General features: G+C 38.7%; 1 protein-coding gene across 1 annotated transcript in view; it reads left to right on the top strand.

The window, feature by feature from the left end:
• Window positions 1-13,872, top strand: part of EPM2A (epilepsy, progressive myoclonus type 2A, Lafora disease (laforin)) — a 38,239-nt gene that overhangs the window by 10,816 nt on the left and 13,551 nt on the right. The window contains exon 2 of the mRNA XM_014951084.1: window positions 2,674-2,848. Coding sequence (XP_014806570.1) covers window positions 2,674-2,848 — 175 coding nt within the window. The remainder of the gene's footprint in view (window positions 1-2,673; window positions 2,849-13,872) is intronic.

The raw sequence follows: 13,872 nt of genomic DNA, 5'->3' as shown, positions 1-13,872 counted from the left end.
CTTTCTCCTGTGGTTGCAGGCCTGGGAAGGGAATGAATGATGGTGAAAGCAAAAAGGTTCCAAGGCAAGGAGGTTACTGTCATGTAAGAAGGCAGAGGATAGAGAAGGAAGGAGAAAAAGAGCCAAGAATTAAAGCAGGAGAAGAGAATGGACAGTAAAATTGGCGAATGACAGAAGGACATGCATCTCAAGCAGCAGCAGTTGGAAATGGGGAAGCAGGAGGTACGCAACTGAGATCGTGAAGATGATCGTGAAGACAAAGAAGAGTGAGGCTTTGTTGTCTTGTAGGACTGACTATCACCTTGGGCAAAGGAGAAATTAAGCAGGAATTTCTGCCATCACATCATACATTGTGATGGCAGAAATTGATGCAGAAACCCTGATGGGAGAGGAGGAACAGCTGGAGGAGGAAGGGGCAGTCCTTGAGGGGGCCAGAGTGTATATGAGGTGTCATCCAGCAATAAGGGGACAGACAGGTTCTTTTGGGGATCCTTGGCAGAAGGACAACATTGGTAGGGGTGAAGAGCAGGGGGCACCTGCATTCATGGAAGCATCGAGCCGGGAGTAGCAAAAGAGCCATGGTCCAAACATGGTCCAAAACTTCCAGGGTGCAGTGAGGGTTGGTAGCTCCCTGGGGACTAAAAGGTTCAGGACACCCCATGGGGCATCAGGTCAGCCAGGAGCCAGCAGCCAGGGGCATCAGGGCAGCCCCAGGCATCAAGCACCTCCTTTGTGATGGGAACAGGCTGAGTGTGGGGTGGGATGTCAGCCCATGGGTGGGGGTCAGGATCAGGAACAGCCTGGCAATGGCTGGGCAGGGCCATGGTGATGTGCATTGCTACGTGGGGACAGGCAAGGTGTCTTCTTTGTGGTTGTGAAGATTTTGCTGAATACATGAAGTCAATTAAGCATCATAAACATCCAGTGGGTTTCATTACGCTGTTGTATTTGATGATATGTATACTGCTGTCTTCAAATGTTGTTTAAAAGTAGTAAGAATGTATAAACAATTAGAAAAGTGAGATAAGAATACAGTGGTAGGATTTGTAGCTTCAGGAGCTATGTAATGATCTTGCTCACCTTATTTATCAAAAGCTGTGTCACACCATTGCGTATGATACATAATGGTTCAGCAATATAGCAAGAGAAAATAGTTTCCTGCCTAGTATTTTCTTTTTGGTAAACAATATTTCACAATTACGATAGAAAGTACTGTATGTCATCTGGAAATAAGGAGATTGTTTGAGCTTTACTGCTGAATGTTAGTGTTACTCTCTAATCATTGCATTAATACATCTCCCAAAATGCTCTTGATCTTGCAAATTTCCCTAAATGTGCTGCTTGGAAGCTGGTCATGCATTTACATGCAGTGTGAAATTGAGGATATTCCTTCGGGCATAATTTTACTCAGAAATGTTCTAACATAATTAATAATGTATAAGTGTAACAGGTTTACATTAAAAGCAAGCCATAGACTAGGTCACTTCTAATCTGCACAATAGTTCCTACATGGCAATTAGTATTACAATAAGTATGTAAAAATGATGGAGGGGGGAGGATATATATGTATTGAATTTTTGGAGGGTAGATAACCTTTTGATTGATGACACGACCCAGTTCAATTCAAATTGCTTACTCTGGCATGCTGTTAAAAATTGGTTTTCTGTACTAAAGCTCACACAATTGCTGTAAGAGAAGAAGGGGTAAAGGATATTAAATAATGGAAAACTGTAAGAAAAATTTCTTACTTTAGACAAAGGCATTTTCAGTAATTGTGATCTCTTGGCACTGCAGACTTGGCCTGTCTTTCTGGGTCACTTTGGGCAGCTTTATTGTATTTGTGCAGACCTTGTAAGTGGGATGTGCATCTGAAGCATTTGAAAAGTATAAAGCGATTGGGTTTTGGTTAGAAAAGATAAAAGACAGGTAGGATTTAATGAGCTCTTAGGCTAGGCATCAGTGTGCGTCCTGTCCCTGCCAGGACACCTGAAGAGTCTTTGCTGGCCAGGCAGCTGTGGATGAGGTGGAGCAGGACCACCTTCGTCTGCTCCCTGAAACAGGTCTTCATTGCTGCTGGGTCCCAGCTTGCTTTTCTTTGGGATTTGATGCCTTTTCCACCATGGTGTTTTCCTTCTTGAATCCTTAGGCTGGTAAGAAATCCAGTGTCACCAGGCCTACCTTTGTGATTTTACCTTTCTGATCTCGCACGGCCTGTACCCTGTGCCTTCTGTGAGGTCTTTCTTGTACCTTGGCATTTTCCTGGGAAGTGAGCCTGAGGCAAGATGGTGCTGCTGTGCCGTGTCACAGCTACAGCTCGGGCCACAGCAAGTTGGACCCCTCAGGGGGAGGTCACATATTATCAGGTATCAAATGAGGAACTTAAATGAAATTAATTATTCTTGAAATTGTAGATGCCACGGTTGATGATTTGGGAGTCTTACACAGCTTTAATGTTTTCTAAATAATTTGCAAAAATTGATTTTAATGCTGAGCATTTGCTTTGTGGCAGCACTTCTGTTACAACTAATTCAGGTATTAATAATGTGTTACAAGAAACGGAGTCTGAACAGGCAGCAAACACCACTCCTTGCCTTAAATACTCAGCTCACATCTCCTGCAAATCTTGCTGTTTTCCAGGTATACAGCTTGCAATTGTCCTTTCTTCTGTTGTAGGTAATGGGCCCCATCATGATCGAAGTTGTGTTTATGATGAGAGCAACATAGTAGATGGAGTTTACTGCCTCCCAATAGCACACTGGATTGAAGTCTCTGGACATACTGATGAGATGAAACATACAACTGACTTCTATTTTAATATTGCGGGACATCAAGCTATCCATTACTCCAGGTAAAAGAAAAGTGCAGGGCTCGGCTGGTGTCAAGTATTTGAAGAGAAAATCTGTACTGACATAATGTCAACAACCTTTGAATTTGAAGTGGTGAATAGTAGTATGTATGTAACAGTAAAGTTTAACAAAGATTCAACACCTCTTCTGACTTCAAGGATACCTACAGCCAGTACAGGTGTGTTAAGTTGCATCACACCTGAAAATGACTAGTGGTAATTTATGGATAAATTTATGAAGAACTGTCATTTTCAAATGCTTGTCCACATAAACATGTAAATATATTTGTTTGTAATGTGTTTGGTTTGGGATTATTTTGCTGTAGAACATCCCCTGGGGAATAAAAGGAATATATTCTGGCACCAGAACTTCAGGGTATCACTTTATTGCTCATATGTGGCAGCAACTGCAATTAGTGGCAGCTGTTGTGGATGACTTCTGCTTTCGTGCATGCATTTAAAAAAAATGTGCTAAAATTTAGACAGGTCTTAAAGTGTGGCCTGAATTAGGAGTCAGTAAAGCTTAAAGAGAAGAGATCACCCACTATATGGGGCTGCAGATAAAGCACAGGCTGTATTTAGAGCAGCAGCCTAAGCCCTGGTGATTCACAAAGTGGCACTGAGGAATTTTTGACCGTTTGTAACTTTCTCCCCGTCTCCAGTTATGGATGTGGTAGCAAGTTTGTTGATTGATAATGGTTGCATGAATGCTGGCAGCCCTGATATGCGACATGCAGCTGGTGTTACTGGTTGCAGAGCAGGTAATGATCCCAAAGGGATAGGTATTTTTTGGAAGAAATCAAACCACCTCCTACTTTCATTAGGTTGTAGCATTGCTTTGTGTGAATTTCTCCAGATTACTGGTTCAGCTATTCTGACCTCACCGTCTTGTCTCCTCTTGCTACTCTTTTGTCTCCACCCTCCCACAGGGTAGGAAGCAGAATTGTCTTTTTTCTCATCAGAGTTGCAGTGTATGAGGGAAAGATTTCCTTCTCTTGGTATCTTCTGGAAGAGTTCATAAACACTGTGGGGCATATGTAGGTATTTGTGTGTGACTCGATACCTTTCTCCCGAGACCCCCTCAAGCTAGATAATACTCCTGACAGACTATACTGTTATCTGTATCTTAAGCATCCATTTCTAACGCCCTGTCAGAGAAAAGATCTTGTTTATTCCGAAGCACAGACTTGTCAATCCCAAATAATCTTCGCTTGGCAGAGGAAGTTTGTGAGAAAGAAGAACAGCTGTCAGAAAGCGAATATCCAAGCACCAAAGGCTAACTTATCTTCCTTTCCAGAGGCAGCAGTGATCCATTAAATACTGTCTTATCTGTGTGACTGTGTGTTTCCAAGATTAGGTAAAATGCTGCAGATTCCACTAAAGAATATTTGGAGAAAATTTTCTGAGTTGTGTAGTCTTTTCCAGATGAGGATCTCATTTCTCCGTTTCCCTCTCACACACACACCCCTTCATTGCAAGGCAACCTTATATATGTATCTTCAGGAATTCTTATCTCTCTTCTTTGAGCTATATGAAGTTAGTATTCCCCATAACAGTTCTGTCACATAATTATTTTTCGTACTTTGAAGATATGCAGCCTTAGCTGACTTTTTAATTATTAACAGTTGGGGGCAGATTCACCATTCTGCTTGTTATAACAAAGCAGCCCAAAAATACTGGCTAATTAAGGGGATTTTTTTTTTTTTTTTGGCAAAGCAGCTGAAGTGAGCTGATGAAAATGCTTTTATTTTGTAATGGATTTATTGATTCAGAAGAGTAGTATGGAGATTACCAAACCGAAAAAAAAAACCTACCCACAAAAAACATCCCAAATCAGAAGCAAAGGCCCAGTCCCTCTGCCTGGACAGCTGAAAGCTCTGTGTGTGATCAGATCACAGTTATCCAGCTAAGGTGATTTTTTTCTGCACCGTAATGGAGGCAGCAGTGCCACGGGGAGCTTTATGAGGACAAATCCTGAGTCCTGTCACCAGCTGTAGGATTTTTACAGAACAGTGGTGGCTGGAGAGAAGTGATTTATCAGTGAAAACTTTTGAGGAGAGCCCCTTCTCTGTGTTGCTCTACTTAATAGGATTTCCATGCGTGAATTAGCTGGGGAGGAAAGTTTATCTCTGTCAAAAAGGCCTCCCACATGAGCCCTTGGACTGATTTTACTTGTCTTCTGTCTAATCACAACAATTAGAAACAGTTGCTCTAAGCTTCGCTAACACCTTGCTGCTTCATAGAACATGTGCTTAAACTTTAAATGGGCTGCAGCAGGATGAGAAGAACTTGCTTCCCGCTGTTGCCAAAAATCATTCTGAATCACGCTGTGGCTGACGGCAATGCTCTGAGGAATCAGACCTTTCTTATTGGGTATAGATGTATTCACTCTTAAATCAGTGAATTTATATTTAAGCTTATATTTAGAGAACTCTGTGTTGGTCATTCAGGTTGAAGAGTATATGATGTGGTTTTTAAGCATAGCGGGATTTGAATTAATTTTTTTAAGGTGTGAAATGGAGCTTGCTCGCAGCTACAGAGTCATGACTGATACCTCTGTGGCATTAGTGTTCACTTTTGGACACGTAATGACACCTATCACCGAAATCCGAAAATAACAGTCACTTTCTCTTTTGCGTTAGACATTACTGCAGTAAGATGCCTTCAGATTGCAGGAGAGTTCACTTAGGACACAGTAATTTTCCAAAGCAAATTAGAGTTATTGTAATCTTTTCTGGGAGAAGATGACTTCAGAAAATTTTTAAATCTGGGGCATGTTAGCTCTGTTTCAGCTCCATCTGTGAAAAGTGGAAATTCCTAATTCATAGATGTTTTATACCTTAATATTTATATAAAAACCTCTGCAATTCTCAGAAGAAGGGCATTGCATAAGAGCAAGAGAGGGAGTGACACTGGAAATTACAAACCCCTTAAATAATATGTTGGAGACAATGATGCTTGATGGAAGAATTAGGTGCTACAGGAAGAATATCACTGCGAGGAAAAGCCATCTAGTTAGAGTTTTCTATTTTCAGACTAATTTTAGGTTCCTGAATCCACCACTGGTAAGTAGTGGGTTCCTATCCTTTTTGCCTACTCATTTGAGTATAATGTGTGACCACCGCCTCTTAATTTTAGGACATGTATTTTATGCCATCTGTGGTGTCTAATTTTTCATAATACATGTTTAAAATTTTGTCTTCATAACTGTGGTTTTATTCATTGTGTGTGCTTTTTTGTGGGTCACATCTCCTAAATCTGATGAAGAAAAATAGTTTTTACGTGCTTTGCATGTAAAATGCAACTAAACTGGATTCCATAAGTGAATTCCTCAGACAACAATAGATAATCTCTAATTGAAGTATTGTTATGGCTTCTAAATATTTTAGAGGGGAATAGGCAATCAGCTTGTACACAATCAGAATGTAGCAGGGCAGTCACTACGTGAGGGTAGCCATGGGTCCTGGCAACAATTTTTTGAGGTATGGTTTTTATAGTAGCTTTTTTCCCCTTGAATACTAAGGCCATTAAATATTAATATTTCGTGTTTATGGAGTGAGTGGGATGTTCCTGTAACTGGATGTAAGCCAAGAAATTGTGAAGTTGATGAATGTGTTGCTATCATCACTGTTTATGCCCCTAATTTTTCCTTAAGACAAAATGAAGCAAAAGATAAAAGAAAATAAACCCTTTCGCTTGGAAACACTGTTTTTGTTAATTTGTTTCTTGATGGTTGCAAATTAAACTTAATTTATGATGTAGTCTCTACAAATGCTTTGTAGCTTGTGGGTAAGATGGTTTTCTTCAGCATTGCCATAGGGGTGTTGGTTGTTATTGAAGTTAAGTGGGGACGATTAGGGGAGTCGGTAAAATGCGTGCTTCTGATTTGCACTAAAATGTTAACATAGATAGGTGAGTGGAGAAGAAGTGATCCAGAGCAAAGTCCAGATACTTCTTGTTTACCTTCTGGAGGCACTAGAGCACTGTTCTGCTGATGAGCACTGAGTTTCCTTTTGTCTGTAGTAATTCTCCTGTGAAGAAAATGAGCATTTACTTGTTTGACATGCATCTTTAATTGGGGGGGAAAACAAGAAGCCACTTGAGTATGTTTTTGCGTGAGAATCACTGAAGAAGAGGAATAATGTAACTTCTGTTAATTTATTTGGGTCATACAAGGCCCAGTTGTTTCTATTTGAATGTTAGAACTATGCTGTGATTGATGAAAGTAAAAAATATATTTGAAGACATTTGTGGTGGGACTCAGGTTGAGATTAAGGAGATTGAATTTGTATGTCTATATACAGTAATTCACCTCACTGGCAACTAGGTGTCTACTTTAGAGAGAATTGAAGAATTCATCTCCAAACTCCACTGATGATGCTGGTGACGTCTCTATTGATTTATAATGAGATGTTAAACAGCCTGTCCGGTTGCTTGAATGTTGATGTAGAGTGTCGTTTGAGATGCTCTAGAGTTTACTGTCTGGCCTCCAGCTGCCACGCTATAGGAACATAATTTCTTATAGCTTATTGGTCATATTCTGTGAGCCCCATCCAGGCGTTCCATATGCTACAGGACACCTCAGATGTCAGTGAGAAACTGTACTTAGGCAGTGCATTGAGCATTGCTGTGCCTGAAGACACCTGTTTGTAGATAACCAGGGCTAGGTGTCTTCATCATGATGTTGTATCCCATCCTTAGCCTATATTAATGAATAATGTCCATCCAGTTCAATATGAAGTCAGAATTACCTTTGAATTATGCAACTGGAAAAAATACAAGAGAGAGTACTTTTATTTATTGTTTTACTCTTTAACTTCTCTTCTGACTTACTGGTTTTAATTCATTCACAAAATAAAATACCCTTCTGTTTTAGGTCTGAAGTAATTTTTATATTACCTGAATTATAAAAAAAGCTTTAAATAGGAAGCTGTCACAAAAAAACCTCTAGGGTGCAGTGAACTATGCTACTGTTGTAGAAAACTGAACTGATACTTTATGCCTATATTATGAATTAAGAGGTGATGATGTCTATGGAGATTACCATAATTAACATTAAAAGCCGAGAACTAGGTGTCCTGTGTGCCTAAAGAATACTTCTGGTAACAATATTGGAGAAAAGAATAAGAAATAATGAGCTCCAGAACAAAAGTCTACGATTGTATTCTAATAAAAAAACCCTGATTAAAAAAATTAACATCAATAGGGGTTTCAGTACTTGCTTTCAGTACCTGGGGCTCTAACTTTAAAGTTATCTGGCCATTTTATACATTAAATAATGAAAATATTCTAAGCCATGTTTTGTGATATGTTTATTCCATAAACTAGGACATTTAAACACTCATTTGAATTTCGTTTTATTATACTGAGCTCTAGTCTTACACTAGTCTAAATGAGATCCATTGTTTACTTACCAATGGGAATCATCTTTTGTAGTATGGTTTAAATATTAATTCTATTTTTTGACCCTCTTATATCTTCATTTTTTTTTTATATCTTCTTCAACTGGAGCTGTGAAATGCTTTTGCTAGTCTCTGCTGTGAAGAAAATGGGTTTTAAATCAGTGTAAGAAGTGACTTTTAAGCTTTTTGGTTTTATTTAAGTTATTGAAAATTAAAAGGGAGTGTGAGGAAATAAGAGCAAGAGTGAAAAGATAAACATTATGAGGTCGGAATTTTCTCAATTTTTCAAGTACTTACTTGTTTACATTTATATAATTTGGCTGTATCTCTGAATTGGGTAAGAAATGTGTTTTTCTTTCACATTTGTTGCCCTTCCAAACAAAGTGTCTCCTTTTGTGAACCTCCCACACAGCACCCTCCTTAACAATGGCTTAAAACTTGAAAATTGATTCTGCTTTTCCAAGTTTTGTGATTTTACATGGGCAGGGTGGCACCTGGCTGGCTGGGATAACCTAAGCCTGGCTGTCGGAGAGGTACCTGCCAATCCCAGTCCATTGAGCTGTGCCCAGGGATACAGTCAGGATGTACCAGCGGTGCAGTCGCAGACCGTGGTACCCTTCTAATACAGTAGATGAATTGCATCAAGGAAACTCAATTTTAATGGTTTTTTTTTTTTTTCACGAGTATTAGCAAATGGCTGTTGTCAGCACAGCTCTGGTTCCTGTGCCGTGACCTACCTTCAAAGGATCTTGAAATGGGAACTTCTGGATACTGTTACTCATTTCTAATCACGTTTCTTGTATGTGCCATAATAACAAGGAAAATCTGGCACTTGAATGGGTGATGTAAATTTTGCCAGGGGAAAAAATCCTGAAGTTTTTAGATTAAAGGTTTTTGCATGACTATCATCCCAGTGTTACTTCTACCTACAGTGGCCGGTGTGTTAAATCTGATGAATGACTACTAGCCAGCAAGCTGCCAGGTTTGTTATGTGCTCTTGTAGCTGAGGGACACAAAGTACTGTCTACATTGGGATGACACTGTTGAAGCAATGGCTGATAAATGGTAAATTATCTTCATAAATATGAAAAAACTGGGGGAGGGAATGATTTTGGCAGCAAATGGGACTGAAAAGTAGCAAACTTGTGAACTATTAATATTGTTATGTCAGTGATTTTTTCAAATGGCAGGTGTCATTAATATCCACCAGCTTTTCTAAGCATTTTCTCCCCTTTCTATAAAGCTACACTGTATGTTGTCAGCATTATTGATAAATTAATAATTGTGAACTGTTCATATATACAGTCTAAATAGCATAACATTTAAAAAATGATTTAATGTGGAATATTTCATTGCTTTAGGTTATAGAGCAATTAGAATAATTCTTGAGAGTCCAATAAGGGCAAATCACCGTGATGTATGGAATTAACTTTTGATGAAATCCAATACATTTCTAATGAAACACAGAGTATTTTCACAGTTCAGAAATTACCGAATCCCCCAAAGTAAAGCCTAGCACTTGTCTGTACTAGAAAGAAATGGCTTCCACAGCACTTTGAATACTGTTTTTCTCTGTTGAATATAACAGGAAAATGTTGATAGTCTAGTAAATATGAATTTTAGGTGGGGTATCACTGGTAGGGAGTGAAAGCTCTTGTTGCTTCTAATTTGTCTTTTCTGTTTTACTTTGCCTCCCTGTCCCTTGTCTATATTTCTTCTGGAGGTCTTCAGCCCTTTTTCCTGTCTCTTTACTCTTTAACATTCAGGCTGTCAGCGAGGGAGTAAAGTTCTGTCTCCACTGGAAAGAAATTTTCTGGCATTGCCAGCTGTGAACAGAATTGACTGAGATTGTGAAATCTGGGCAATTTAGCTCACAGCTGGGACAACGGGGAAGGGGCAGCATCGTTCTTTTACCAAAGATGATTTTTCAGTTCTCTTGCAGATATTTATTTCCTGTTGGCTTTTACATGCATTTATTAGGTGCCCTGTAATCACTGGCATTTTTAAATATACTTTATATAAAGATAGCAGAAGCTCTTTTTCTAAGGCAGAGGTTGTGTACTCAAGCTTATCCTATTTAGTTTACCAGGAGGGAGAAAATTCAGATATTGGTTGTTATTGGAAGAACTTCACTAAGAGAACTCCATAATTTACAGGTGGTGAAAGTGTTGAACCAGGGATGTGTGCAGTGTAGACCCTCTTCCATGGGATTTTGCAGGCACAGCTCCTAGGACAGGTTAGCCCAGGCAGGTTAGCCCAGGCAGCTTGCAGCTGACTTACAGAAAAAAAGCCTCAAAACAAGAGTTTTCTTTCCCCAAATGTGAAAGGTGACACCATCAGATAGTTTATTACCACCAGCTGGTTTGGTGTTGGCTTGCTCACTGTGCACTGTATTTCTGGAACAGGTAACCTGCAAGTCAGAAAAACCTGAAATAAACAACTGTTGCTTCAACTCAAAATGAGGGAAGTGTAAAACATACTTCATTTAAAACAGTAGCAAGCTGAAGTTATTATGTTACATTACTGCTATCTTGAGTCATTTTTATAAATGCTGAGAGATATAAATGCAAGTTTTCATTTTTAAATGCTCTAGATATTTACAAGATAATTTTAAAAAAGCTCCTCCATATGAAAATATGGAGAATCCTATTTAAAGGATAAAAAAATTATTTCTAAGAGAGGAAACTTGAATATAGCTCTAGTTTCTTTGAAGCTTGTCTCAGAAACATAAGTATTTTATTTCCCAAGAGTAAATAGAGATTATCAAATTGCTGCTGTCTTTTCCCATACATAATTTTCTCTCTGCTAGGGAAAAAAAAAAAAAAAAACACCAAAGAAATGAACTGTGTTTGTCCGAAAAAAAAAAAAAAAACCACCAAAGAAATGAACTGTGTTTGTCCTCCCAGGGAACATATTAAGAGGCTGAACTGAAAATCTCTTGTTCCTTCATCTAATGCTTGTGCTTTGGGAAATTTAATTTCAGGGAGTCAGGTGCATAATCCCTGCTATTGTTCATAAGTTTAATGTATGTCCTCTTGTGAACTATGATAAAAATTGAGTCAAATGTCATAGATGTTGCCAAGTTATAAAAAATATGGATTTCCTCTTTATTGGTTCAATAGACATCACGGTTTGTAAGCTTAAATGAAATGTCTTTTTTCTTTGATGTGAAAAACTTAATAATAGAAAATATGATTTTAAGCATGCAAGAAGAGGAAAAGGGGAAAGTATGCATTTCAGTTTTAATACAGAGACAAGAAAATGTGGAATATAAAAAAGATCAATAATGAAGTAAAGGTTGCTCTTCCTTCCTCCCTTCCTTCTTTCCTTCCTTTTGTCTGCCTACCTACCTATAATGTAAGTAATTAATTAAAGAGCAGCAGGAATGCATGGTAGCATTCCTGCAGAAAGTCATTCATCAGCTGTGGGCCAGCAGCAAGATTCTCCCTGGCTGTCTTTCAGTTCAGGGGCTGGATGCTGGGCGCTAATATGTATGTGTAGATATTGATGAACTTGTAGAGACTGTTTTTAAAAATGACTTTTTTAGTTTATCTAGCTTCGCCAGGACTACCTTTTCAAAACTCTGCAGAACAGTAGTATCCAGTGCCTTTGTTTTCCCAAGGTGAAGGTCTGATAATGAGGTTATGCAGCTTCTCTTATAAGTTCTTTAGTGTTCCTTTTTTCTGCAGCCCAGCTGCCAGCTTGAAGGGTTGGCCATGTGCAGACCATTCCTAAACACAGCTTTAACCACTTCCTTTACTGGAGGATACAGAATTGCTCAGTTTCCTGTAATACTGAGTTGCATCAATCTAGGGAGATGAAAGGGGGAAAAAGCTTCTCAAATACATTTGTAGTCTAGGTAATAAGGCCATCAAATATGAGTAATGTTTTACAAATTTACAAAGTCAAGCTTCAACCGAGAATGGAAGCACATTTGCATAAACTTTAGTAACAGTAGATCACTTTAATACATTTATTCAAATACCTGCAATTCCAATTTCCAAGCAAGTAAAATTTTATTGCTAGGAGAAGAAAGAAACCTAAAAAAAAAATGTCAGTTTAAAAAAAATAGATGACCCTTGGTAATTCTTGTCAATCTTTGGGCTTCAATAAAAACTGCAGCATTGTTAGTTGGTAAAATTTAAGTTGTGATTTTTTTTTTTTTCCCCCATTCAACATCCAAGACTTCTTCAAGAGATCCCACTATACTTTGCAGTTTTGTGTTAAAAAGACTTACACAGATCCTTCTGGGGCCTCAGTAGCTTCATTACAGTCTCAGCATCAGCCTTTGAGCTTGGCAACTCATCCATCAGGGTTATTAATTTTATGTTTATAATCTAATAACTAAGTATGTTAGCTAAAATGAAGTTTTCTGACAATTTCATTACAGGAGCACCATGCAGCTGTTGTCCCTTTTATTTTATTTCGTTGTGGGAACGCTTTCTTTTAGATATTTATATAGCTGAGTGTGGTGATGCATTGATTCAGTTTTTCTCAGTATTTCTAAGATCGCAGAATCACAGAATTGTAGTGGTTGGAAGGGACCTCAGAGATCATCAAGTCCAACCACCAAAAAAAAAAAAAAAGTCATCCTCCAGCCTGTGGTACTCCAGAAAGTGTCTGTCCTCTTTAAAATGAATATAAATGAGCTGATGTGGGTTTAGAAATTCTGGATAAATATCGTAACTGGGATGAACATGGAAGATACAGAACCCACCAGGACTCTTTTATATGGATGGTACCACAGGGATGGATGTGCTTCTTCCTCTGACTGTTGTAGTTCTTCTGTACATGTGCGTGTGCTGCCATGTGGATCACAAGGCCACCTTTCAATAAACTATGCTTTGCCGTTATGTAATTTTAATGAATAGGTGGTTGTTTCTGAAGCATTGGAAAGCATTTCCATTGGATCTGAAAGGCTGCGTTTTGAAAAATGGGTTCATCATTTATTATTTTCACAGTCTGGATTTCTAAGCAGCTACTAGTAAGTAAACTCTAAAAGAGGACAAAAGGTATTTTTACCAACAATTCCTGGAACTTCTTGGACACTGACTTAAAGTTCTGACTTGTAGTGGTTTAAGTTAATTTTGTCAAGATACTTTAACTTAAAGGTGCCAGCAGTGGCATGATTCCCATTGCTAAGCATTAATGTTAGACATTCTCATTCCTAATGCCAAGAGATTCGTGACTCATTACTATCTGGCTTAGTTTAGCAGCCTGTTGTTCTCATGTTTCCGAGTATTTGTTCTAATTCAAAACAAATGGGAATGTTGGCAACCTAACGGAGACGTTGTAGGAAGTAACCATTGGCAACCGTGGTTTCATGAGACAAGAGCCTATAATTGGAGCGTTTAAGTATTAATCCTCACAAGCCAGCAGAGGAGTCCTTTCCAGGTTGTTCAGTACAAGCCTTGGAACCTGATTCTCCTCTCAGGCTGTGTTTTTGCAATTGGCACATCCTTTGCTTCAGATAATGTTTATACAAATGAAAGTACGAGAAGAGTCATTCCCTACAAAGGCAAATCCCGCTTTCTGCTGCATACAGGGTTCTCCTTAGGCATCAGTACAAACTTTACGTGCATGTTTGAAAAATAAAGTCTGATAAAGTCATATAAGGCTAGATCT

Source organism: Calidris pugnax, unplaced genomic scaffold (assembly GCF_001431845.1).
Source record: "Calidris pugnax isolate Ruff unplaced genomic scaffold, ASM143184v1 scaffold24, whole genome shotgun sequence".
Classification (NCBI taxonomy): domain Eukaryota; kingdom Metazoa; phylum Chordata; class Aves; order Charadriiformes; family Scolopacidae; genus Calidris; species Calidris pugnax.
Note: the sequence above shows the minus strand (reverse complement) of the source record. Positions and strands in the feature narration are given on the sequence as shown.